At 43.2% G+C, this 25813-nt stretch overlaps 1 protein-coding gene across 1 annotated transcript in view; it reads right to left on the minus strand.

Annotated features, from left to right (window-relative positions):
- The window catches only part of LOC120955993 (mucin-17), a 141480-nt gene extending 122194 nt beyond the window's left edge, over positions 1 to 19286 (minus strand). The window contains exon 1 of the mRNA XM_040377304.2: positions 18152 to 19286. Within this exon, the coding sequence (XP_040233238.2) occupies positions 18152 to 18209 (58 nt within the window). The 5' untranslated portion in view covers positions 18210 to 19286. The remainder of the gene's footprint in view (positions 1 to 18151) is intronic.
- Positions 19287 to 25813: the final 6527 nt, after the last annotated feature.

A 25813-nucleotide genomic window follows, 5' to 3' on the forward strand; every position in this document is an offset into this window, starting at 1 on the left:
CGCACACCAGTGTCTACAATTACTGCAGCAAAAAGGTAAATACAGTGACTGGGCACGGAAAGAAGAAAGCTGGACATACGCTCGCATGCTGGCTACCGACTTCGTATCTCTTAGGATCGTTAGCTGTTGGTTGTGGTATCTGTGTTGGGAAATGTTTGAATTGGCAACGATCGTACAGACATGAGCTATTTAATTCTGTCTCTGCAAGCTGTGAAGAAGATTTATTTCAGACCGTTTAAGTGCTGTATCGTGTAAGCTACCTTTGCGATCGTTCCTGTACGATATCTTTAACGTAAACCACTGATTGTGTGGCACTACGCATGTACTTTTCCCATTACATACAGGGTGCGAACATTTCCCAGAATTCACCCTCGAAGAATTGGCAAGTTGGCAAGTTTGCAATTGCCAAACAAATCCCACCACGAAAGCTCTTTCCACTCAAGTCTACCGAAAGTGCAAACGTAAGACGAAAGTACTAAGTAAAAACAGTGAAGCAGCAATCCGGTTGAAGTGGAATGCTGAATCTAGCCGAAAGGGAATAGCAATTAGGAAAATTAGGTTAGAAATTGCAACGCCAACGCTACACCGTATCGTTACGGGAAGGTGGTCAAAGCAACGGATAGCGAAAGATTCACTTTCAGCTTCAACTCCAGCGATCCGTTTTGCAGCCCCCCCCCCCCCCCCCCCCCGAGTGTGAGGCTGGGCTAGACCGGGCACACCGCTGGAGTCCAGCTGCCCTGCTGGCCTCGATTTCGCCGGTGAAGAAATTGAAAAAGGAATTTCCTCACCGGCTTCGCGGCACCCTGTACGGGGTAAGATCAAGGGACGGAAAGCTTCTGAGTTTGGTTTTGATAAATGTTTGAAATGTATTGCTTGGATACTGCAGGGAGATGTTCAAGATCTTGAAGATAGTTTAACGCAAATGTAACTGAGAAGATAACGCTTATCAAGCGTTGTTTTGAAATGAAGATTCTCCCTTTTCCTTTTAGCCAAAAGCCCAATGTACTATCGTTACGATCCAGTGAACATAAACAGATTGCTTGCCTTGCTTTGCTCATCTCCATCGTCACGTTAATCTCACGTTGCTCTAGTACACCGTGAAGATTGCAGCAGTAACGATAGCCACGGCTGCTCCTAACTCATCGGCTGCCATCCAGCTCTCGCCGCAAGGCGCTTGCAAGCAACAACACGTTTTGCGCTAGTGTTCACATTTCTGTAACACAGCTGTGCACGATGTTATGCTTCAATCCGGACAGGTTTCGAACCTGTCATCGGCAGTAGGACCTCCCCAGCGAGCGATGGAAAGAGAACGGTTCAATTCTCCCTCCTCCCGGCCACTCTATGCTCCCCTCGAGCGACGTCTTGCGAGAAAAGCCGGTTCAATTTCTAATTTCGTTTTGCAAGTGTTGGTCGGCTGGTACCGATTAGCTTGTGATGGCTGCGCGTTTCGGTACACGCTGGAGCGCTGGATAGGCTAACAGCACGCTTGGGTTCGTGCAGCCACCACGATGGGTGCGTCAAAATTGCGGTCCCTTGCAAATCTGACGTTCCTTTCGACGAGGCAGGGATAATGCGACAAATATGCTAATGGTGCATGTGTGTAGGCATTATTTGCTCGACAAAGTGGCTGCAAACGATGGTTTTGCTGCGCGTGGTGCGAGTTACGCGTGGTAGGATCTAGTTGCATTATGAACCGCAGCACTGCACCCTTTATTGGTTGGGGAAACTCTGAAATGCATCAAGGCTAAGGCTTCACAATTAATGACACTGCCATTGTTGTAGAGTTGTTGACAGCTAGTAATACATAAACTGATGCAATGGATGAGGCATGAAAGGGAGATTCACTAATTTGAATCTTCTGTGAAGAGTCATTTGAATCGAGTTCTTATTGTTCATACAGAAGTCTTCAACATCATAAGTTTTCGAAATTTGCTAGCTGGGTTAACAACATTATATTAGTTGTAGATCGAGCTGAAGATGAAAAAGACAATACTTTGAAGATTAATCTCTGACGAAAAGGTATCAATTAGTTATTGATGTTAGTCATCAAACTATAATGGACTTGCATTAAAATTGATTTCTTTCTGTAATCCAGATACTACTACTGCAACTACAGCCCTACACGACAGTATGAAATCACAATAGTGAGTACAAATAAATCAATAAATTAATAAATGATAACATTAGAAAACTCAATTGCGTTTAATCGTGAACACAATAGGCCGCACAATCGTTGGAGATGTAAACAGAAATAAGGAAGTTGTATAAAAGCAGCTACTTTCAAGTACTTTTTAGATAATGTAACACATAAGATTAACCTTAATTCCAACTTAATTTTAAATGTTTGTTACGAATCATGAATCGCAGTCATGATCCACTCGATCCTGTTTCAAAAAAGCGTTCAATTTCCTTCCATCTTAATTGTCTAATTTCAAGCTCTTGCAGCGTTTGTGATTGCTCCTTGTCATCTCAAATCAATTTGCGCTCCTTTCCGTCCCTGTTCCGCTCAATTGAGCAGATCAATCAAGGAGGGCAAATTGAAAGCCAAATGAACGAGTTAGCATTTTTTTGTATATCCTGCTCCAGATGAAGTTATTTTTGGATACACACAACCTGTTTTTTTTTGTTGGTGTCATAAAAAAAAGGGAAAGCGATCGATCGGAAGCGATGAAAATTGGCACATGATCAGCACATTTCACAGCTGGAGCAGTGAAGTGAAGGTAAAACGGTGTTTTTTTTTGGGAAGTCATCTCCTTCCCATCTCCCGACTTCATTGCCGTCTAATCATCGGCTCCAGATCACTTTAACGATCCTGGGAAACATTTATCTACCGGCAGGAGGTCTTCTCTCCAACTACTGTTCAACGCTCTCCGGCCACCCTTTCAAACCATTGTCCATTTGTGTGGGCTTTGTTGTTGAAGCTGCTGCTGCTGTTGTGCTGATGACAAGCATCACCGTGGAAAAGTGAAACAGTTAGCTTCCGATAATATCCGCCGCAATAATTGGCCACGCTTAAGTAAAACGAACACCGCTCTTCGAGGGGGGAAAGGTTCGGATCGGCTTACTCCAAACGATGCGTCGCGTCTCAGCAGGAGCGAAAGCTATATCCCCGAAACAATTACAAAACGCACACTAACACTTTGTTTGGAGCTAGCAGCTTCAAGTGTCCAGGATTTTTGAGACTCGTTTTGCTTGGAGTAGCGCACAGCAAACTGCAGCTTAAAGCAACATAACGATGTAGTCCGCAACTTTCTTACCTCAGCCATCCAGCCAGCTCATAAACGAAGCGGTACGGATCGGGCTACACACGCCGAGACGCACAGACACCCGGAACAAGCGGCCATGCCCACGGATGGCCACGGTCATGTGTGAAAGTTTGTTTTGTCTCCGGTTGTTTTTTTGTTTTGTTTTTTCGCGTCGCCTTTTCCTCCCGATACCGATTGTGCCGGTGTTATTATTATTATTTAATGCTCCGCTTTTGCGAACCTGTCCACCAACCCGAATTGGACGCGTTCGGTCGGAACCGTTTTCAAAGTTTGAAGAAGAATGGAGCAAAACATAAAAAAAGGTGCGGAAAAAAGGAAAAAGTGATCGTGACGACGCAGCCCGATTTATGTGACGAAGAGTTGGCGAGTTTTTGCTTTCTTCCCGGGACCCGGGCGGCGTTCATTGTTCGTTTAATTGAACTTGATTTTCAGGTTCACTTTCGTTTTCAGAGTCTTTCACTGCTGTGACGTTTTCGGGTCGGAGGGAGAGGGTTTGCCGAAGAAGATGAAGGGTGGTAAATACAAAAAAACAGTATCATCCGTTTGTGTTCCCCGGGATCCCCGGTAACCGGTCTTGTGCGGGGTCTTGCTCGGAGATGGGATATATGGGATTTTTGACCGGACCGGGCCGACACCAGTCGACAGGTTTCAATGAAAAGGAAAACATCTTGCACATGGTTTCCATATTTCGGTGCGAATTGTGCACATTTGGAAAGGTAATCTGAGGAGGGTGACTTTTTTATTTTCAAAGCTAAAATTTGCAATAAAGTTGCTGACTTTCTAATGGTTCAAATCAACCTAGCCTAATGTTCATATGTTGTGGGAATTGATCGAAAGTGAGAAATAAAACGAAGGCCTACATTATTATTCACCAGCTGCTAGGGTTGATTAAGCGAATGGTTATAGATATCATGTACACATTGGGTGTGTAAAAGCTGTCTATTGAAAAATTGTCAGATCAGTGGTTGAATATGCACACGTTGTTTGGAAGCCATCATCTCTTAGCGATCAATACAGCGCAGACTCTCCCGTTGCTTTGCGTTTTCTCCCATGACAACCAGGCAGTCAACATCCATCCCACGAAACAGGCCTAAAGCTTCTTCTGCTACAAAAACTAAACAGCTGGCGTCGTTTATCGCAGCAAAAGTTTGTTGGAGATATATTAAAGCTACCCATACCTACTCCCACGACTAGACATATACGCTCCGACGGCTACTCTTAGCCTCTGCTTAAAGTTCCTCAGCGTAGAACGAACTAAGCCTCAGGCGACCCTACGATTTCTTTGAGCAGAGCATTTAACGAAGTCTACCAACTTTTCGATTTTGATGCGACACTAAAATCCTTTAAAGCCTGCATTTATGTCAGGACATAGCAGAATGTTCATAACCTAAGTTAAGTTTACATCTAAGAAAATTCATCGGGACCGTAACTGTGGACTTAATAATAGTAATAATAATTATTATATCTAGCTCTTTCGTAAATTAACTCCAATGGCTTATTGTCCCAAGTTCTATGAAACATCTCAAAATTTTGCTCTTTTATATCTATTATCTCGTACAACTTTCACATTCTTCTAATCTGTTTTTAATTTATTTTCGCTCTATTACTGTCCTCTTTTCTTCAATTTATTACTAGCTTTTAAATTATTTATAATTATTTTACCAACACTAGGTACAATGTTTTTGTTTTGTTCAAATAAATGATATTGGAATACTATTTGCAGTCGATCTAAAACCTGCAAAATGCTCTTATTGTGATGGAAACTAATGTTTAAGGCAAGCCTGAAATGGAGAAAGCGTTCTTGGGTTTATATTTTTAAAGAAAAAATAAAAATCAACAATAAAACATAATCATTAACAATGAAAAAAAAAATCAAATGTATCATATCTAACAACCCCCGTTAAGGATAATGGCTTCCCAAACCCCTTTTCCCCTTAATAAAGATAGCATCGTGTTAATTGTCCGACAGCTCGGAATTGAAACACCTGCCAGCCGTGGACCACCAATTTCCTTCCCCCAAAACATTTGAAAAGCTAGTCAAAACAACTTCTTCCGCAGATCCGCATTTGCTGGCGCTCGCTGTTCCGCCACACGTGCCCGTGTGTGTGTGTGCGTGTGTTTGGTTTTGTATTCATTAGTTTAAATAGTTTCACATTGTTCTGTCGAGCGGTAGCCCGCAACGGACATCATAAAAACGGGCGCCATGTACAACATTTCCGTACACTGCTGCTGGCGCGTTTCTCGTGTGCGCGTGCGCATTCGGGTATGTTACTGTCTGCGCCGGCGTATGACTAAAACCGCCGCACCAAATAAGCGCCAAGTTATGGTAAAAATGCAGGTTAAACATTTGCGTTGGCCCTTCCGTTTCTTTTTTTCTTTTATTATTATTTTACACATTGTTTTAATGAGGAAGCGGTGCGTTTGCACGCGTTTTCATTAATCGAGTAAGTGCGCTAGGAAGTGGACGAGGGGCTCGTTTAAGTTTCTCCCGTTTGTAAAAGTGTTCCTTTAATTGGTTTCTATTATTTTTCAATTTCATTTGTTCACTTAAGTTACTATTTTATTCGATAAAATTTCAAATATTAATGTAAATGTATAACATCGACAAATGTTCACTGAAAGTTAAGCTCTTTGCAGTCATAAAGCTGTTGCAATATTTCGCACAGAAAAAAAGATGAACCAATAAACTTTACAAAACTCCATCGGAAGTTGCACAACGTCAGCACCATGGCATGACAGACCGGCCTTTCCAACCCTAGAAAAAAACATGCGCCCATCTTCCCAACAAAAATTGCAACCCGCCGCGGCAAACACAAAGTGAAACATCCATTGGCCCCGTCAAACGCTCCACACAAACAGTGCCGGAAAACATGCCGAAAAGAAACGAAGGCAGGGAAATTGTTTTCCACCACATGGCACATGGCCAACACAGGAGGAAGAGGGGGGAGGGGAGAGAGCAAGAGGAACGGGGTTGGTCATATCGTAGGGAAATTAAACAACCTAATCATCTCCGGTAAGGGCGTGCTGGTGGGTAAGGCGGGGGAGGCTCATTCCACCGCACGCCGGGCCCGAGCCTGGTTATGCCTGCCCGGTTTTCTCCGAAAGATCTTGTTTTTTTCTTCTTTCTTACGTTTTACGATGCACTGCCCTTCTCATTAGCGATGCACACGAATTTCTCCACTCGCGCACGAACACACAGAGATGTGGAACGAAGAATGGAGATGAATGCGGCAGCCCAGCGGCCCTCTCTGGGCCGCCTCAAATAATAATTGGGAAAGCCGGCACGGAGCGCATACGCGATACAATTATTTCGTTATGTTTGAAACGTTTGCCTCGCGCTCAAGCACCCGGTGGGCGTGCGGTTTATGTTGGTTGCGGGTTGTTATGAAGGAAAAAATCTGAACATTTTTTTCATTTTTTATACTTTGCATATGGAAAAACAGATGAATTTTTCAAATACTCAGGAGCTCATATTGCTCGACAAAGTAAAAACTAAAAAAATTAATAAATAAAAATTTTTCTTCCAAATAGCACAAAAGAGCAACGACAGAACCTTAAAACCAGTATCGTCCTTGCTCATCCGAATTCGCTTTCATTTTGACCTTTAAATTACCACCTCGAGCTCCCGCAGCACACGAAGCGACCCATCGCCGAAGATGGTCTGTGCTCCTGTCCCGTCCGCACGATCCACACGACATTGACCTTGCCGTGGTGGCTCATCGGTGGCAGGCCCAGGAAAACGGGAATCACATTTCAACCTTCCGTACCACCTTTTCGGGGACAAACACAAAACCGAACGACCAACCACCGGCTTGCGGGTCGCGAGAGAAATGCAAGAGAAATGCATTCAAACTTACCGCCCGCCTGGAACACCCTTTTGCCGAGACCGAGAGCGAGCGAGAGAGATAAGTAAACAGTGAAGCTGCGGCAAAACCGGTTCCTCTGCCCGTACCCGATGATTATCGTTTGGGCGGTCCCGTTCGGGCCGGGTGGATGACGTCGCAAAAGCATCCTCGCCGTCTCATCGTCGGCTAAACCGGTGCAATGCACCGTGCATTGCCTGCGAGTGGCCCAAAGGGAGTGGGCGATGAGGGGAAAAAGCAAACGGTACTCGACGATACCACCACCAAACACGCGGACGGCACGCGAAAACACGCGATCGCACGAGAGAAAGGGAAAATTTCTCAACGGACCCCATCCCTACCAGAGCCGGTCGCGAGCACGATCGCGCGCATCTTCCCGCCCGTGAACTGGGCAGGCGTCATGGCTCAATGGCTAGTGACGGGAAGAGGGGATGGTGCAGGAACTCCGATCCGGTATCGTAAACCGATCGATTGATCATCGTGGCCCGCGGCCGGGGAGAAAACGAGCATAAAATATGCTAATGCAGCAGCGCCAGCAGCTCGCCCGAAAACGACACGGCTAACGGTAGTTTAACAGGCAATTAGACGCCGAATTTATGATGGAGGCCGGCTCCGTCGGTTGCCCAGAGTTTATCATAATGGTGGTGATCGAAGCTGTGTTACTTTCCTCCCCTTTATGTTGTAGTTCCGTTTTCCGGCCGGAAAGATGCAACCAGATGGTTCGATCGATTGAAGCTAGTTAGTTGAAGCCCAACAATCAAACCAAGGGGGGGGGGGGGGGGGGAAGTTTCGGGTGTCATCAACCATTCGATGCTAACAACCATTTCATAGGTATGTTTTTGTTGATGTCCATGTTTTTGTTGATTAATTTGGACGCTGTTTGTCCGCATTGGCTTTGCCGATTGGAGTTTCAATCCGCATTAGAAAGTGTCTCGGAAAGATGGTTTTAGAGATGCATTTTCAATCAAACCAGCACTGTGAAAACATTATTGAATATACTTAACACTTTCCCAGATTTAATCCCGTCCCCCGCTCTCCCTGTTGCACGCGATATTTCCCTCTTGCGCGCGGGCGCGCTCAAAACAAATTACAGCCCCAATTGATCCCAATCATCCCGCCATTGCACCGCGCAGCGCTTAACACACATTAACCGGCGGGTTGCGAAGAAAAAAGCACCCGGCGCACGGGAAAACCGCTGTGTGAACGTCGTGCCCATTTCTCAATTCACTAAATAATTACCCTCCCCAGCGTTAATGACAAACAACGGCTACACAGCAGGTTCACAACGCCTCCACCGAGAAGGAGGAGGTGCCGCTTGTTACCGTTACCGGCTAAGAATTGGGAAATTTGGGCCGTCTCTTCGCTCTGTCTGTGTGTGTGTGTGTGTTTGCTTTGCTAAGGATGGTGGAAATTTTTCACAAGCTTTTCAAGCCCTGGCGCTATCGTTTTCATTGCTTTAAGGTTTGTTCACCGTTCACCGTTCACCAGGTGTGAGCTGATTGGGCTACTGGAGTTTAGCGCTGGAGCGCCGGTTGAAAGGTGGTGCACGCGCACGTGCAAATTCTCACGCACTGTGAGGGGTTGGGAGCGAAGGGGTTTGGGAAGAGAAACGGCCGCACGCAGCTGATGGGAACAGGTGGAATGGGTGCAGTGCAATAGATAATATTGAGAAAAATTGATTATGAAATAGATTTCAAGATGTAAATGTGTTAAATTTTTACCCCGAGTAGTTCGGTACCACTGTACGTCCCACTACGTGGACTAGAAGAGATGAGTAGTGTTGTTTACCTGAAAATAAATAAATAAAAAAACATATTATAAACATTGTTTATACGAAGGTTGAGAGAATTCAAGTAAAATAAGACTCAACGGTTTCTTATAGAAATTAAGGTTTCTATTGGAAAAACAAATATTACATTCACTCATCGCAACTCGTGCCGAAATGTCGAAGCAAAGGTCGGATCGAATTTGAGAATTTTCCAATGAAATATTTTTAACTCCAAGTTTTACCTAAAAAACGTACGAGAAAAGGAAGTTTGTTACCTTGTCTATAAATAATTCAATCAATATGCTAAATTGATGATGGGCAATTTGATCAGATTTGGTGGTAAAATTAAATCTTTTTTTAAATTTTCCTCTATGTTAGAGTGAATAGTTTTAGAAGGTAACACTGTGTTGATTTATGGTCGTTAAATGAATAGAAAGTTAAGCTTCACAGTCGCTGGCATGGAAAATATTGTCAATATATTAAAATGTTCGCAAATGTTTATTTCTCCCGTACAAAAGATGTCAAATAAAGAAAGTAGCCCAATCTACCAACTATCACCCCAGCTAAGCCCTTATTCCATGAAGACCATTCAAACCATGTAAACGAATTCAACAACTCAAACTTTTACGGAAAAAATCCCCCGTTTGCGACGCGTTTTGTCTCCCCATGGTCGTAAAACCTAACGCAGCTCTTGGTCGCACGTCGCTTAACCTCGGCAACGGGCATGTGTGTATGTGTTCGAAACAACCACCACTGCATCGAGATGTCGTAAAACTTTGCTCGTTTTACACCGTTAAATCCATGTACCCGATGTGTAACACTTTACGACTTGTATCACGCTACTACTACTTCTACTACCCAGGCTACACGGCGCACGACAAACAAACGGCAACCAAAACAACAACTCGAACCACTAGGAATGTGTCGCAACAAACACGGAATTGTGCGTTGGTTCAATCACATGCCGAACTTACCTACACGATCGAATGCAGGCTGGCAAGATTTGGTAGGATAGGAACCGATCGGTTGATAAATCTGTTGCTCAACCCGGTATCCTTCAATGTTTATTTGTTCTCTTCGCAATTTTGGAACGGTTTTTGTTGGCAAATTTGCCCGCAAAAGCTTATTAAGTGGACTTAAATTGATGTGTTCGCCCCATGATCAGTCGACACCCTGTAGTGCTGCTTAGAGGGTTTTTTTTTGTGTGGAATTGCAAAGTTTTTTGGCCGAGCAAATTATAACACCGTCACATTAGCGGCTCTTCAACACCTTGACGTTGAACAGCAATTTACGGATTCTACCCCAATAGGCAGGTTGCCGCATCAAACTCTTCCCAAGACACCGGAGACCTAATCATCCGGAGCCGAATCTGGAGCTTTTGCCGTGCTTCGAGACAGCCGGGACAGTTCCGTTCGTACGCGGAGGTCTTTTGACGGCACAGCCCCAACCCAGCCCTGGGCAGCCCGGGGGAAAAGGGGCTGAGTCGCTTTGCTTTGCCCCTTACATGGTAGTTTCAACTTTCATTTTTCTGGCTCTCTACCGGTTAAGGTTTTTTTTTCTTTCTTCTCTTTATCCAGCTGGCCCATGTGTGGTTTGTTTGAGCGTGATTATCGTTCGAGCAGCCTTCGGTTTTCGGATAGCATGGTGGTGGTGGAGCATGGGTGTGTTTGTGCTGTGAGTTGATTTCTGCCAAGGTCAGCCACAAAATCGGCCACACGGGAAAGGAGCCACCAAATCGAGAGCAACTACCGTCTGGCAGGCAAGTGGCCGACGCTGCATTGGGATGGGGGGCAGACGACAAGCGTAACAAATTCAATCATACACAGAAGGGAAGTGATTTTTCATGGCAAATTACTTTGCTTGCTTCCGTTCCGTGTGCTGATGACAATCAGATGTTTGAAAGGAGTTCTGCACACTTCAGGGCAGCAATTAATCAAGCTTACGGGGCGGACATTATCGCTTATAGATAATAATTAATTGATGAACTTTTAATCGATTTGCGGTTGTTTCGGTACACGTTATAAACATGAACTCTTTGCACATGCTTTGTGAATAAATCTGTTATGAACCGGTTTATGGAACGATTTTAAAATCAATTATTTCACAATGTGTCACACAGAAATATCTATAATTATTATCTTGTCTTATCTTTTACTGTATTTATGATGATTTTCTTATGTTTATTAGATTCCAATTTGATTGGATTCCTTTGAGTTGTATGCAAATTTCCTGTTTGTACGCCTTTTTTTTGTTGATTTTGAGCAAAAAGGCTCCAATAACTTCCATTACATTTTCAAATTCTTCACGAGCTTTTAAACCTTTTCTTCCTTTTGTACCGCTTGTTGCCATTGTTTTTGTTTTTTTTTTTTGTTTTTTTTACTATATTTTAACGGTTTTTAATACTTTTCATTTCTTTCTCATTTATGTTTACTTCTTGTTCATTTGCACGTTGTATCACCCCTTTTTATGTACATTTGGTTTATTTCTTATTCTTTTATTCAGCCAGGCTCCCCTTATTGTCATTTATAAAAGAAGTAATTGATTAAATAAAAATACAATTATGATTTTTGTAAATTGTTTGTTCATAATAATCATGCGTATATAAATGACCCTTGTTTTGATTTCCTATTATTTATAATACATTAAGTTTGTTTCCTCAGACTCTGCTTACTCTCTTATTGAATGCCATTCTGTTGTGTTTAGCATTATCCATACTCAACTTGTCAACGCATAAGTAAACATAAGTATGGTCTATTACAGGCCACCACTTTTTTCATTCATCGATGACTTCGCTGACGATGTTTGTCTGCAAACAATTTACCTTCGTTCAACCGGTTTCCAACGCATTGTGATGCTTCAAACTGATTTCTACTACTGTTGCCATTGTGTTTCCCCGTTCGATCTCCCTGTGTCTGTGATGTTCAAGAGCCGTTTAGCAGATGAAACAAACGCTACCAGCCAAAATTACCGCTCCACTCCATTACAGACAGCAAAATGATGATAATTGTGTTAAGCGTTACTACTAGCTGCCAAATACTCGAACGAACTCGCAATGCGAGTTTGTTTGGAGGTTGCGCATCCTTTAACCTCTCCCTCAAATTACTGCACGCAAAATGTGTGAAAGACATAACATTTTAGGATTCTCATCACCCGTTTGTAAACCATTGCACACAGTGGCAAACCACTCTGTCCGCGTGGTGAGGTGAAAATTAATATCAATTTAATACCTCTTCACCGTGGCAGATTGGCAGGCCGAAATCTTCCAAAGATGCGTTATTTTTTTCCTATTTGCGATACGTTATGAGATAATTATGGTACTTATGTGCGTGGCAAACAGACACCCCCCTCTCCCCCCGTTTTGGTTTGTTAACTCGAAGCATCCTCATGCTCATTTCGTTCAGCTTTCCTCTTGTGTTTGTGCGCCTCCCCCCAGCAATCGATCGATTGTACCGGTCGATCGTTTTGTGCGGTTTAATTTCAAGCTGCATATGATTTGCCAAAATAAACGGGGAAGTGAGTGATGTTTGCTGATCGTCGATTTTTATTTTTTTCATTTCCACACATTAACAAACATTTCAGGGGGAGGGAGGAACGGAACCGACTGTTACGCTAATTGTAGGCGTGTGAGGTAATGTGGTTGGGTGGACGCGTGTTTCCGGAAACAATGCCACACCGCTGCCACAGGAAGGCGGATGAACATGTCGGCCCTAATCGATCGCTCACCGCTGTGCAGACGGTATAAGCATGTGCCACATTTAAATTGATCGTTAGACCACTTCGCAAGCCATGGCTAATGCGGGGCCGCAACCCTTCGTACGGGGTTCAATAGTTATTCTTTCCCAATTTTGCCTCCGTTATGCAACCGAAGCAGGTCGCCCATATCACACAGCACAGCACACCAAAAGAAAGTAAAAACAAACACCACATCGTTCGCTTACAGGTTGCACACAGGTGTGCAACCCGGGCCTGCCCCCCGGTACGGTACCAGGTGGGTGGTGGCTTGGCATTGCCAACAATGGGACACAATGCAACATGCGAGCGAAAACATGCCGCCCTCTCGTCACGACTCGGTGGAGAAAGTTATTGGTAGCGTTACCGGGTGGGGCCAGACCAGGGCGCACATTAAAATGGTGCAGCTAACGAAGGCGCGCGCGTGTCCCCGCACCTGGTGACATTGCTTGGTTCGGTTCGGGGCATGGACGAGATTGAGAGCTTTGATGAACTTCGAGGAAGAGGGAGTAAAGGCAGTGTGAGGCAACCCCGCAACCACAGCACGCGACTTACGGAAGGGCAGTGTCGTTACAGTTCGCCAAGTGATTTCTACTTAGTCGCTCGGGCTCGGCCGTGTGACGTAATGCTCCGTTCCGTCAACACTGATTGCGCACCATTGGTTGACCATTGTCGTCAGCGTTATGTTTCAATCGACCCCATTTTTTCCCTCCCAAAAACCTAATTGATTGATCATTTGGTACAAATCGCGGCGCGATACTGTTTTGTCGCCTTTGCATTGCGTTTCGTTGATCGCCACACCGAAATTAGCGCGGGAAAATTTGGTCAGCACTGATGGAGCGATTTCTTGGTGCAGGTGGTGTTAAACAAGACTTTTTATTGTTTAGCAATTAGCAAATTATAGCGTAAGACGCTAACAAGCTTCAAGCGCTTGACAAAGGGCAAAAATGTTGCATTCGCTTTATTATATCTTTATTGCAAAGGCAACAGTAGTCATCAATGTTTGACATAGAATGTGAAGGCTTTTTAGTGATTAAACTAGACATAAAGTACATCATATACATTCTTTAAAATATCTACTTTTTTGTGAACCAAATTAATGATATTAGAACAAATTGCAGTCAAATTGATCGTTTGTTTCATTTTATCGATCTTTACAGTGAGTAAAATAATAAGATAACACTTATCAGCACCAAATTTAGTTCATTAGATGCAATTCACAAAGAATTCTAGTGCAAAAATGTTCTTTTTTTCATTATATTTTTCATACTAAAGACTGTGCCTTTTCTACTATATCAGCACATAAATTGCTCATTTGAATTTAGAAATCAATGCAAACTACTATTTGATTGTATAAATTCAATTCTTACTGGAAAAAATCCTTTTTTCGCATTGCATCTAATGTCTTGTTAATTTTCATTATAAGACACACAAAAGACAAGAAAAAAAACGTACCATTGAATAAAAAGACAGAACGAATTCAGCACAATAAAATGCCACCAAATTGGTCACGCCATTGAACATCCACCTTTGTCAACTTGCCGACCCTTTTCGCGATTCTATTTGCACAAAGAAAATGGCCATACAGCAACGCGATCAAACCCCGCAAGTGCGCTAGCAAATGGACATTAGTTCACCATCAAATCGCTTCGGGCTTCTAATTCACTACACTAAACACGGGTAGCTTCAACCGCATCATTAGATACAGTACGAGGACGACGTTGGGATTTTTTGTGTGTGTGTAAAGAATAAAGGTGCATACACGCTGCAGCTATAGCTGCAGCCAGGTGTTTCCTGGTTTGCCCCTGCCGCCCCAAAGCTGACCACAACCAGGCAAACCATTCGCTTGCCAAAGGAAACGTTCTCTATGGCTAAACACCGGTAGCATAAAGCCCAAGGTGGGTAAAGGAAGGTGGCCAACAAAGCCCGTTGAGATTGAAAATGTGTCGTTTTTTTCGCCCATTTGTCAGTACAAAATTCAATGCAATAGAAGAATTTGCAATGGAGGTTTTTATTCGCTTCTTTCGCTAGGTGAGCTTTCGTGCAAAAAAAGACCTATTTCACCGCAATCTTTTTTTGCAGTGGGTGAAACGGAAGGTTTTATTTTCCTCTATCCCCATTTTGCACTGTGTTCCATTTCGTATTTGCGGTTTCTGGTGATACAATTTAGGTTTTTTTGTGTGTGTCTATGCTTTTGCTACTTCTGTTTGCCCGTCACATTCTGCTTAAAATCAACGGGTAGCAAGGGTACACGGGTGGTTGTAAAAGAATAAGACATTGCTTTTTTGTGCTTTTTTCGTTTGCTGCTACCGCCTCTTTTGTTTGCCAAACACGGTCGCCGCTCTGTTCGGCTGTGGGAGGAAAAATGTACACACAAGACAGTTTTCCTGTTTGCTTTCTTCACTCAACAAACACACACACACACATATACAATCACATACAGAAACTCTCCATATGGCTGCAGGTGCATACATGCATTTCCATACACCGCCGCGATCCGTTGTTGGTGGAAAGGGAATTAATGTTTCTGTTTTTTGCACTTTTCTTCCTGTCTTAGCACCCAACCTCCTCCTCAAATGAACGATACAAGTGATGCAAAACTCGAAGAAGCAGAAAAAAAAACAGCATACATAAGCTCATAGACTGGTACTGGTGGCACCTTGCGCCGCAACTCGCCAAAGCGATGCCGACGTAGTTTTTCTCTCAGTTTTGTTAATAACAAGAAACTGCGTTGTCTTGCGGTGGCGAAGATAGAGGAGGCAAACAACAGGTCCTTCCCACCCTTTTCAGCTTATACTACATTGTCCTCAGCTTGTAGGTAGAAGTGTGTAGAGAGTGGAAAACTCTGCACGGGCGACGGGCGAGCGCTCTATTTCAAACACAATCGATCACATGCGAGCTGCTGCACAGTACGAGAGAAAAACGTTTCGTTCTGTAAGCAAACGCCCACACGCCGTCGCCGCCGCCTCGACAAAAGGGAGGAAAGGGAAATTAAGCAAACCTCCCCAACCGCTTGGTGTTCCCAAATACTTGTCTATCGCACCCACCATCACCACCACCATTGCCACCCGGAAATCGATCGAAGGGAAGTGAACCCCAGAAGGTGACTTTCGATTTTCCCTCTTCCCGTTCGATCGATCGGCGATTGCACACACCGTGTGATTATGTTACTTCGGTGGGTGGGCTGTCTGTTGAGCTGGGGTTTCTTTGCTGTTGTGTGTGTGTTTTATCGCACATGAACCTACTTTTAATGTCACCTTCTCGAGCTAGCTCGGGCGACAAACGGCAAACGGGATTGAGTCATATGGGACATTAAATGTGTTCCAAATAAATTGGACCATACCAACACACATATACACGCTGGGGGTACACGGGGTTGATATAGCGCGGTTTGCCTGCCTGTCGTAGGGGTGGGATGGTTTTTGGTGTGTGATTTGATGCTCCACCTACGTGAGCGCTTTGCGCAAACGAATGTGGTACACGCAATAGCGCATTCCTTTGGGCCTTTCGTACGCGGAACGGTTTGAAACGCTGAGCTTTGGTGGAAGCAGAGGTTTCTTTTACAATGCATTTAGGTTCATTGAGATTTTACTTGTTATTTTACACTCAAAAGAAAGCGATCGTAAAGGTTGATTTGAAATATAACTATTAAGTCGATGTCAATAAGCAAAAATACACCATTCATAATGAATCTTGGGTTTCATTCTTCAGATTGCGTCATAATGTTAACAGTTGTTGTAACGCTACCACAACCACGCGACCTCGTCCAAGTCCATTGCCTCGTTACGGTTATGGTCCAACCGTCTAACCACCGCAATTGGACTACTCGTGCATACCATATCGTGCAGATTTCCTCCAAAACCACAACATACAACATTCTTTTTCACGCGTCACCGTTGCTATCGTCGCTGCAAAACCAGTGTTTTTGCTAAAAATAATTCCTACCCCTCATACCCACACGTTGGAGGGCTTTTGCTGACCGATTCTGTCCAAGTCCAAGTGGGCTCACTCAAGGACGTACTACGGTTGGTAATGGTGACGCGCCATCGAACCACGTTCGGCCCAAATTCGGAAGCCAAACAAGCCGTCCTCGTGTGCACCGCGAGGCTGAAGTGTGCCCGCCAGAACACAAGTATTGCATTTTAATGTAAAACGCGGAGACACGCGGCACTGCACTTGGTTGCATGCTGCAAGTGAAGTGGATTCAATTGCAGCCGCAGAGTGTGCATTTCGTTGTTCGTTTCGATTCGTGTGGAATGTAGTTCAGCATCATTGCGACGGAAAGGTGCAAAGAGGCATGCAGTTCAATGCTTTGGAGCTACTGGCCAAATTTTTAACCCACATTAAATGACTGTACTGGTGGAATTTAAGTGAAGATCACATTATAAAGAAAATACTTCAAACAATTAACACGCGAAAATTAGTAAAATAATAAATTTTTACTCTTGCTGCAAATATCATCCTCCTTATTCATGCGTCTTTAATTTGATTGTTTTATTACACTTTCGAGAGTTCTTCGTTGCTTAACACGCCGTCCTTCTGATGCAATCTTCTTCAGCCACTTGCTTACGACTGTTTTTTCCCCTTCTGTTTTCACTTGTCCCATCGACCCCGCAGGCAAAGCGCATCAATATTCGCGTTAATAACTGTCCACAAATATGTATGCTGCGTCAACACACGAGAGCGATGCTCGAAGTTCAAGTTCAGCCATAATCGTGAGTGTTGACAGTGTCGGAAAAAAAACCGAAAGCAAAAAGGAAGTATATGTCAACGAGAAGTGAAAGGATATGGTGGTTTCTTTTGATTTTCGTTTTTTTTAAATTAATTTCTGTAAGGTTAAAGATAAGTGTTTGTCTTTACAAACAGGCATCTTCAACATCGTGGCAGGTTGGTTTTATTTTTATCGATAAAGTAGATATTTAAAAAAGTATTTCGATTTGTTGGCATCGGTTTTTGATTGCAACAGAAATATGTCCGATTTTTTATTGAGCTGCTATACATTTACGTTTTTTGCTGAGACCGTAAAGGTTAACGTTCAAAAAACTGTAAAAAAGTTCTTGGGACTTACAGGGTTTTCCAGGAGTTATCATAGCTGTGGGACACTTTCTTGATTACTTCTTACGTGAAATGAACTTAATGTAATGGGAATTGGACTCTACAGCATCCTTATTGGACAAATCCAGTAGGAATTTCCAATAGAAGCTGTCCAAAAAGGGTGCCCTAGAGTCCAATTTCCATCAAATGAAGTTCACTTCCCATAAGAAAAATTCAAGGAAGTATCCCACAACTATGAGAACCCCTGGAAAACCCTGTAATAACCACTTGGTGGCATTGAATTATCATTCAAACACCTTCAATGTATTGGAATTTAATGCTCAAGTCAATTTAATGCCAGTTGCATCATCTCTTCGGCATTAAATAGTAAATTCTTGAGCAATCCTTTTGGATTCCAGTATGGAACATTTTACTGAATCCTACTGGTTTATTCTTATTTTCTAGCCCTTTCTATCATGTCCTCAACGTACCTTGATTAAGCAGCAAAATACAGCTGACGATCCAGAGCATTCCAAATTTGAACTCCATCGTGGATGTTGTGTTGTGAGTGTGTTCGGTTTTTAAGGCGGTATAAAGTTGTGAAACAACACGGGTACTTGCTAAAGCACGCAGACGCTACAACACTCTACGCTCCTATCGGTCGAGCCATAGAAAGAAGCACACCAGCACGCACGAAGCAAAGCTCTTTTTCTGTCGTTCAGAAAAAAAGCCCTTCTATTTTCCGTTATCGTTAGCAGAAACGGGTTGGGGCGCTGCGCTTGTTTCACCGGAGTTTCAGCACATACACACACACACACACAGACACAAACACACAGACACGTGGCCGCTTTCTGTTCGATCACTTTCGAACGGACGGCAGAGATATTTTTCTGCAAATATTCGACACAATTTCGCTTCAGGTGCACAGTCTGCACACACACACAAACTCCCGCGTCAGGCACAATCTGCACACAAAAGCACACACACAAGTATACACACACGCGCGATAGCCACTAAATGAAAATTCCTTGCATCCAGCAGCGAACGCAATATAAGGAATCGTTTGAAATTCGTTTCCTACGCACAGACACACTTGTAGATCTTTTTCCGCGCTTTGCCTTGTTTTGTGCTCTCCTGCCGTTTTCTTTCTTACGATCGCGTTGCAAACTGGAGCACTAATGGCTGATCGGGCTGGGATCGAGTCAGGCTGTCACTTGTCGAATCGTAGGGACAATCTTAACGCGCAGGACTATGCTTGAATCGACAGGCGACGAAATACGGGCTGCCGTGTCTCGGCCGGTGTTTCCACAGTTTTCCTTTTCGGGGTGTTTTTCTCCCCTCCCTGTTTTCGTTAAACTCCCAGAGGCGCACTTTTCCGAGCGCGGGGACAGCAGCAAAGTGTTTTTCTCGAAAATCGACACGAAACCACCACAGCCTCCTTTCTCCTATTTCGGTGGACGGTTGCGCCGTTTGCTGTTGCGCTTCTGCGCACTGTTTGCTGCCTGGAACGCCACGCCACAGCGGGAAATAACCAGCTAAAGGAAAAAAGACGAGACCCCGTTCGCAAGACACGCCGGCTCCAGTGCTTCTCTGGCGAGCACTTCTCTTAAACTAATTTCATTATTGGCAGTAAATTTGCCGCCTCGCTAGCCTGGTTGCGCGACGGCCACCGTGAGTGCCCGCCACGGTCGGAGCCTGTGAGTGGCGGGCACGAAAGATCACGAGCACGATCCGAAAGCTTACCAGCTTACGCTAAAGCGTCTTACAAGAAGCGGCAGTAGTGTACGCTCATGTTCACTGGTAGTGTGCACGATCGCCCGTGCAGATGAGTTCCAGCGCCTGCTAGAGAATGGGGGAGGGATCCGTGCCGTGGTGAGTTTGGCTCGTTGAACACTCACCCGAAAGCTCGGCGCAGCCACAAATCCCTTCCGCGCGCTGTATACGCTGTGCTGTGAAGGTCGTGCTGTGGTGAAAAAGAAAGCTCCGTCTTCCCCTTCTTGGGCCACTACACCACTCCGGTTGGTTGGGTGGGGGGAGGTAACGAACACGACGAGTATGCCGGCTCCCCACCCCCCAAGTATGGGGACGATGCGGTGCGGTAGGGCAAAGCAAACTAGAGCACGATCGCGTTTCGTGTTTTCGCTTTCAATTGTACGGGCTGGCGAGCTTTTTCGCGGCGTACCGATACCGTGTTATGCAGCAGCCGGAGCGGGAGGCGCGCTGCTGGTGAAAACCGATCACTACGGTCCGTCTGTGTCCGTCCTTGCCTTGAAACTGGGGGGCCGAACTGGGGAAGTGAACTGTTTTTTTTCTTTTACTTCTTCTTATTCTCTTTCGTTGTTCGCGAGTCTGTGTGTTTAAATCGTAACACTTACCACCGAACGAAAGGGAAAAATTGGAACGGAATGAGTATTAAGGGTTGCATTTTATGGGGCGAGGGTGGCGATCGGTGGCAAGTTGAGAAAAAGTGAAAAATTTGTCACCACCGCGGTACCGTCCGGGTTCCGCGATTGCGCAATGCGCACGATGGGTCACTTTGAATGTGGTGCGCGATTGCTTTCGATCGTTTGCTTTTATGCACGATTTATTTAAATGCATTTTTCGGTGATAACTTTTTGCTGCTGACCGTTCTATAGAAAAAAAAGATATTCGAAAATCTTTTAATTTGCAGTATAAAAACTAATGTCCCAGGAAACATTTCAAATTAGCACAAACATATACTTAAACCATAATTATAGCAGCTCCTATCATGGATAGTTTATTAGATCACTCCAAAACTTTTATATTCAATACCGTCATTACAAAAAAAGTAAAGATGTAATTACAAAAAGAAAAGGACCTTTATTTAAAAACATGTATTATTTATAATTCATTTGTTAATTACGTTGAAAAGCATGGATAATCACTTAATTCATACATATTAACCTATCAGTTTAAATTTCAAATGAGAATAACCTTTGAATAGGAAGCATTGAAGGACATGAGTGGTTATTTTCTTATAATGTTTTATTTTAATATCATTTTGTTAATATTTTAAAAAATTATATTACAAAATGTAATCTTTCTTTAGTTTTGAACTCTCGTAAAATAATAAAAATTGCAATTTTGTATGTTTGGCACAAATACAGGAATAATTATCTCTTTTTCTCCATAGTAACTAAGTAATAAAAAGATTTTTTTCATTTTTTGGTATTTGCTTTCCTTTACTATGCAAGCTATTTAGACGTAAATTTTAAATTTTAAATTTAATAATTTTAATATTATTTAATATTATGAATTGCGGCAAATTTCATTTTCATTCAATGCAAATTTCATTCATTTATAGAATTGAATTTAGGACCAAAGTTTTAGTTTTCAGTCCTTTGATGGTTTCGTGAAATATTTTGAAGCATCTAACTATTCATTGAGATTAATTCAGATTCAGATTAATTTGCATAAGAATTATTACACCGGCAATCTGTACAACAATGGATAAGATTCTTTCTTCTTCCAAGTAGCATGATAGTAATTAATCTGAATCAAAATGTTTGCTTTTCATTTGGTATGCTGTCCTCATACGACATTGAATCTTAGAAGGTATTGTTCAGAAGTAGTTGGCAAAGGTGCTTTTATGACTCGATCGTTATAGGATATTTTTGTTGAATTCTCAAACATATTAATCATACGGAAATTATTTTCATTTTAACACAGCCACATAAAATGACAGGAAAAGGGTTTTCTTCGCATCGAAGCATTGTTCGTATTTAAATGATGTATTATACCTTTTATTGCCCCGTATTACAACCATTCCAGACTTATTACAGGGAAATAAAGAGGCATTAAGCTTGCCAATGAACCTAAGCTTCGTCATATCGCGATTGTACAGCGAACAATACGATTCTGATAGAGATAATTACTTCTCCGAACGAAATCTTGCAGGCACAGAATAACTCCTTTAGTGTTTTCTTCAGCATACGCTTACTTTCTGTGCGTATCTTGTTTATTCTCCTTATCGCGTCATATATTATACGAGCTCTGTCTTTTATTTCTTACAATTTCTTTGTAGCTCCTTCCTCACCAATCAAATTCACTCGCCAACAGAGACCGCTCTCCCAAACCCAAGCCCTACGCTGGATAGCGGGTACTTAATGTCAGACATTTATTGCCGCAGCTTTAACCAGCGTGTCATGCGGGCATCTTTCTCCTTTCCCGGCGGCGTGGCTGCGACACGCGCTTAACAGACGCAACCCACCCCATCATCATCATCATCATGATCTTCAGTATCATCAGCAACGGCAGCAGCTACGACAACATTGACCTTAAACTTTGCCAAGCCGGACACCGAAAGGTGATTCCGTGACGCACTCTTCCTTACTGGAAAAAGAAAAGAAAAGGCGAGTACCATTTCGTGCCGTTTTGCCTTTGGGCGGGAGGCAGATAAGGGAGCGGTCAAGCGAATGCCGAACCGAGAGGATGGATGGTATTTATTACATTTATTGTTTCAACGCGACGCATGTAGTGCGTGCGCGTCCTTCACGGGCGGAAATTCGTCCACCTTCAGCGCACCGTCCGGCCGTCCGTCCGTCGGCCAGGGACTTTTCGATGAACTTTAGCTACCGTGTGTGTGTGTGTCCTGTGGATGCAAAACCGGCCCAGCCGAACGCAACCAGCGCACCACTAGGCGACCTTCCGCCAGTCAAAGTCGTACCAAAAGGGATAAAACCATTTACCGAGTACACGGTGCGCTCGGAAGCGGGCCCCGTATGCTGTATTTGGGTATGTCCACCTTTTGTCGTCAACCTATTTCGTTGCTGTGTTCGCAATTTAAAATGGTTCAAACCGGGGCCGGATCCGGTAATTGACGGTAATCGATTGTAACATAAAAGCAGCGATTGTCCTCTTTGCATGCACCGTGGTATCTTTGGGGTTTGGTACGGTGTTGCCCAGTCGAAGGACGAACAGCGCAAAGAGCACACTCTAGGTGTGATTATTAGTGAGCGGTGGATTGATAATTTCACCGATACAGTTTGCTGTGCGCAAGGGCGGTCCGTTGCTGTGGTGCCGCCCAATTACGGTGCCGAGTAAAACATTAAGGTGCGCGAAGGCTTATCTAATTTGTGCCTTAATGGGTTTGTTATTTGTCCGTTATTTTTCGCATCGGGTTGTTTCAGGTGCTTGCAGCTGTTAATTAGAGTAAAATTTTATCACAATAATCAGATCGCAGTTTTTTTATTGTTGATTCTCTTTACCCCGATAGGAACACTTTATAAATCGCTGGGAGTGGTTTTTTTTTTTTGTAAATAAGCCTCAATGATTGATAAATCGTTATGAAAAAAGGTTGTTTTAATAGAATTATGTACTACATACTTGGATTTAAAAAAAAACTAACGGTTTTTAACAATTTAATAGAAGCAGCTAACGCGTATAAAAACATCAAAACTCGATATTTTCAAGAACAATGTTTTCAATTCAGTCTAGTTTGGTCAATGATACCAAATTGCTATCAAAAGACTTGAATGCTGGTTAAAGAAAGTAAAGCGACGAACCCCAAAAATAACTTGTTAAAAGCATATTTTTGTTACATTTTGTTCAAAATTAATATACATCGTATTTTTTTTATACCTTTTTATATTAATTTTGAGCAAAAGGTAACAAAAATATGCTTTTAACAAGTTATTTTTGGGGTTCGTCGCTTTACTTTCTTTAACCAGCATTCAAGTCTTTTGATAGTAATCTGGTATCATTGACTAAACTAGACCAAATAAACTTATTTTTGTTCTTGAAAATATTAAATTTTGATATTTTTATTCTTTTTTTGCTTTTCTTAAACTGTAAAAAGGATGTCCTACTTCGAATAACAATGTGCATTAATAGCACAGCGCTCTAAAAATGCTACATTTTACACCAATGATCAATCACACTCAATGTTCTGAATCTAGAGAATCAACAGAAACGAAAGGCAAATGGCAACCCCAAACTATGAATAGCTGATCAAATTGGCATAACTTTACGAACACCAGCCAAAACTGGAAGAACTTGACGAGCTATCTGATAAATGAGTTGTCATAAATTCAATTATACCCCATTTCAAATCGTGATTTGCCGCCAACGGCACCACCCCAAACAACAACAGAACAGAACAACAATAATTCAATCACCTTACCATTCGAACCTTCACCATCTGCGGGGGGCACTCGATACCTACCCGAATAAACACCTATTCACGGTAAATCCACTCGACACATTCTTGTGCTCCAGATTCCACCCCGGCTCAATGTGCTTTTGACCAAGGCGAGTGTCTCTTTTTTTTTTCGGACACGAATTGCATTCCAACTGGCTCATAAGGTCCACCATGTGCGCGGCTGTTTGAACGAATGGTGCGGCACCAATTTATCATTGCACTCTCCCTCGCGCGATCGTAACGCCACGGACAATCACCATTACCATTTCACGGACAACCCTACCCCGAAACCGAGCGGATACTGGCGGTCTTTATCGAGGACAAATCCGAAAATCGATCAACACCCGATGTGAAGCCGTGAGGAATAAAATTTGATGTTGCAGACAAATTGGGCAATAATTCCCCAGACCGCCCCCCCCCCCCCCCCCCAGTGAAGCGGGTCTCACATTCTTGCCGGCGCTGCACAGGAAGCGACTTGGAGGGGAAGGGCTACCCTCCAGTCTGTGTCTGTGGCCAGCGGTTGCTCCACATAGCTCGCGCTACTTTCTAGCGGTAGCCACCGTGAGGAAGAAAATTAAATGTGCCATAATTTAATTTGATTGGCTTGGGCGACTGTTTATTACCACCGATGGTGGTGTGCGAGCTTCTAGAACGAACGGATGTTGCATTATGGGCAAAGGTACGGTGTTTTACAATAGAAGGATTCCAGCTGAGAATTTAAGCAGTAACTAGTCTATACTACAGTGGTCTTTTTTACAGTGATAAAATCTTTATGTTGTAAAGCAAAGTATATGCGACTATGGTTAGGAATTATAACAAATATATAGGCCAACGGGAGATCATTAGGAAAGGATACCCTTATCGGTAATATTTGAAACGACCTTTCGAGATCATATGCAGTATATAGTGTTATAAAACATAAAAAATAGATAAGCTTTCCTATTTTTTACATAAAATTTTCTATTAAGTTTCCTTTTTTGTATGCTCATGTATGCTGCTGTTGTAAAGTTTCTATTCCATTCTTTATTCAGTTTCTTGTATAAAGTTTATGTAAGTTAAAGTTTTAGTTTCTTGTAAATAAATGTATCGTTACAGTGTAAGGTTAAACAATGCAAAATATAAACCAATACACCAAAAATCTTCGTTTCAGTCCATTTTAGTCCAGATCCATTTAAGAATCTTACTGTACAGTTCGTTTCCAATGGTGATAAATGAAGTTGCTCAAACACGTCTTCAGTCAATTTTGATGTACAAATCGTCCGCAAAGCGTCAACAGCGCGCACCTCAAATGTACCGTTTGCCTAAATTGTGACAAATATTGGCCAGTCTGTAAACACACTCCAATCAAACAAGACCAACGGTACACCCAAACGTACCAGCACCCGTTTAGCACCGCGATCTCGACGAGCGAAACGATCATCTTCATCATCCTAAAAAACAGGTGAAAAGGCAACAAAACAACTGTGAGAACTAGCCGATTTTAAATTTCCAACCCAATGGTTTTTCATTTGCTGTTTCCATTTCGGTTTCTTTGTTTTAAATTCGCACAAATTGATGGGTCCCATAGCGGAGGAAATTATCTCCAACCGGGCTACCGGGCAGCTGTTACCGCTACGGTACTTCTGTGGTGTGCTTCTTTTGCTACACCATCTGGAACATAAATCACACCATCCACTTTCCGGGACGCGAACAGCTTCTTTGGGCGGCTGCAGCTGAAAGACAGTTCGCTCAAGATCATCTATCTTGCCTTCCACCGAGCACACCGAACGACGGGTGTGTTGATGGATTTGGTAATTTGTCTTTAATAGATAAAAACGAGCTGCTGCAGCAATGACGAAAGGCGGGCGGATTAATGGCAGAGACAGATTCGTCACCCCAGTTTTCCACACAGACACAGTGGCTTACAATTTTCCATTTCCATCTCCACTGGCCACTGGCTTTCGACGAGCAGCGCGTCTGCACCCGACGTGCAGCAATGAAAATTCAATTGTAA

Source organism: Anopheles coluzzii, chromosome 3, assembly GCF_943734685.1.
Source record: "Anopheles coluzzii chromosome 3, AcolN3, whole genome shotgun sequence".
NCBI classification, from domain to species: Eukaryota; Metazoa; Arthropoda; class Insecta; order Diptera; family Culicidae; genus Anopheles; species Anopheles coluzzii.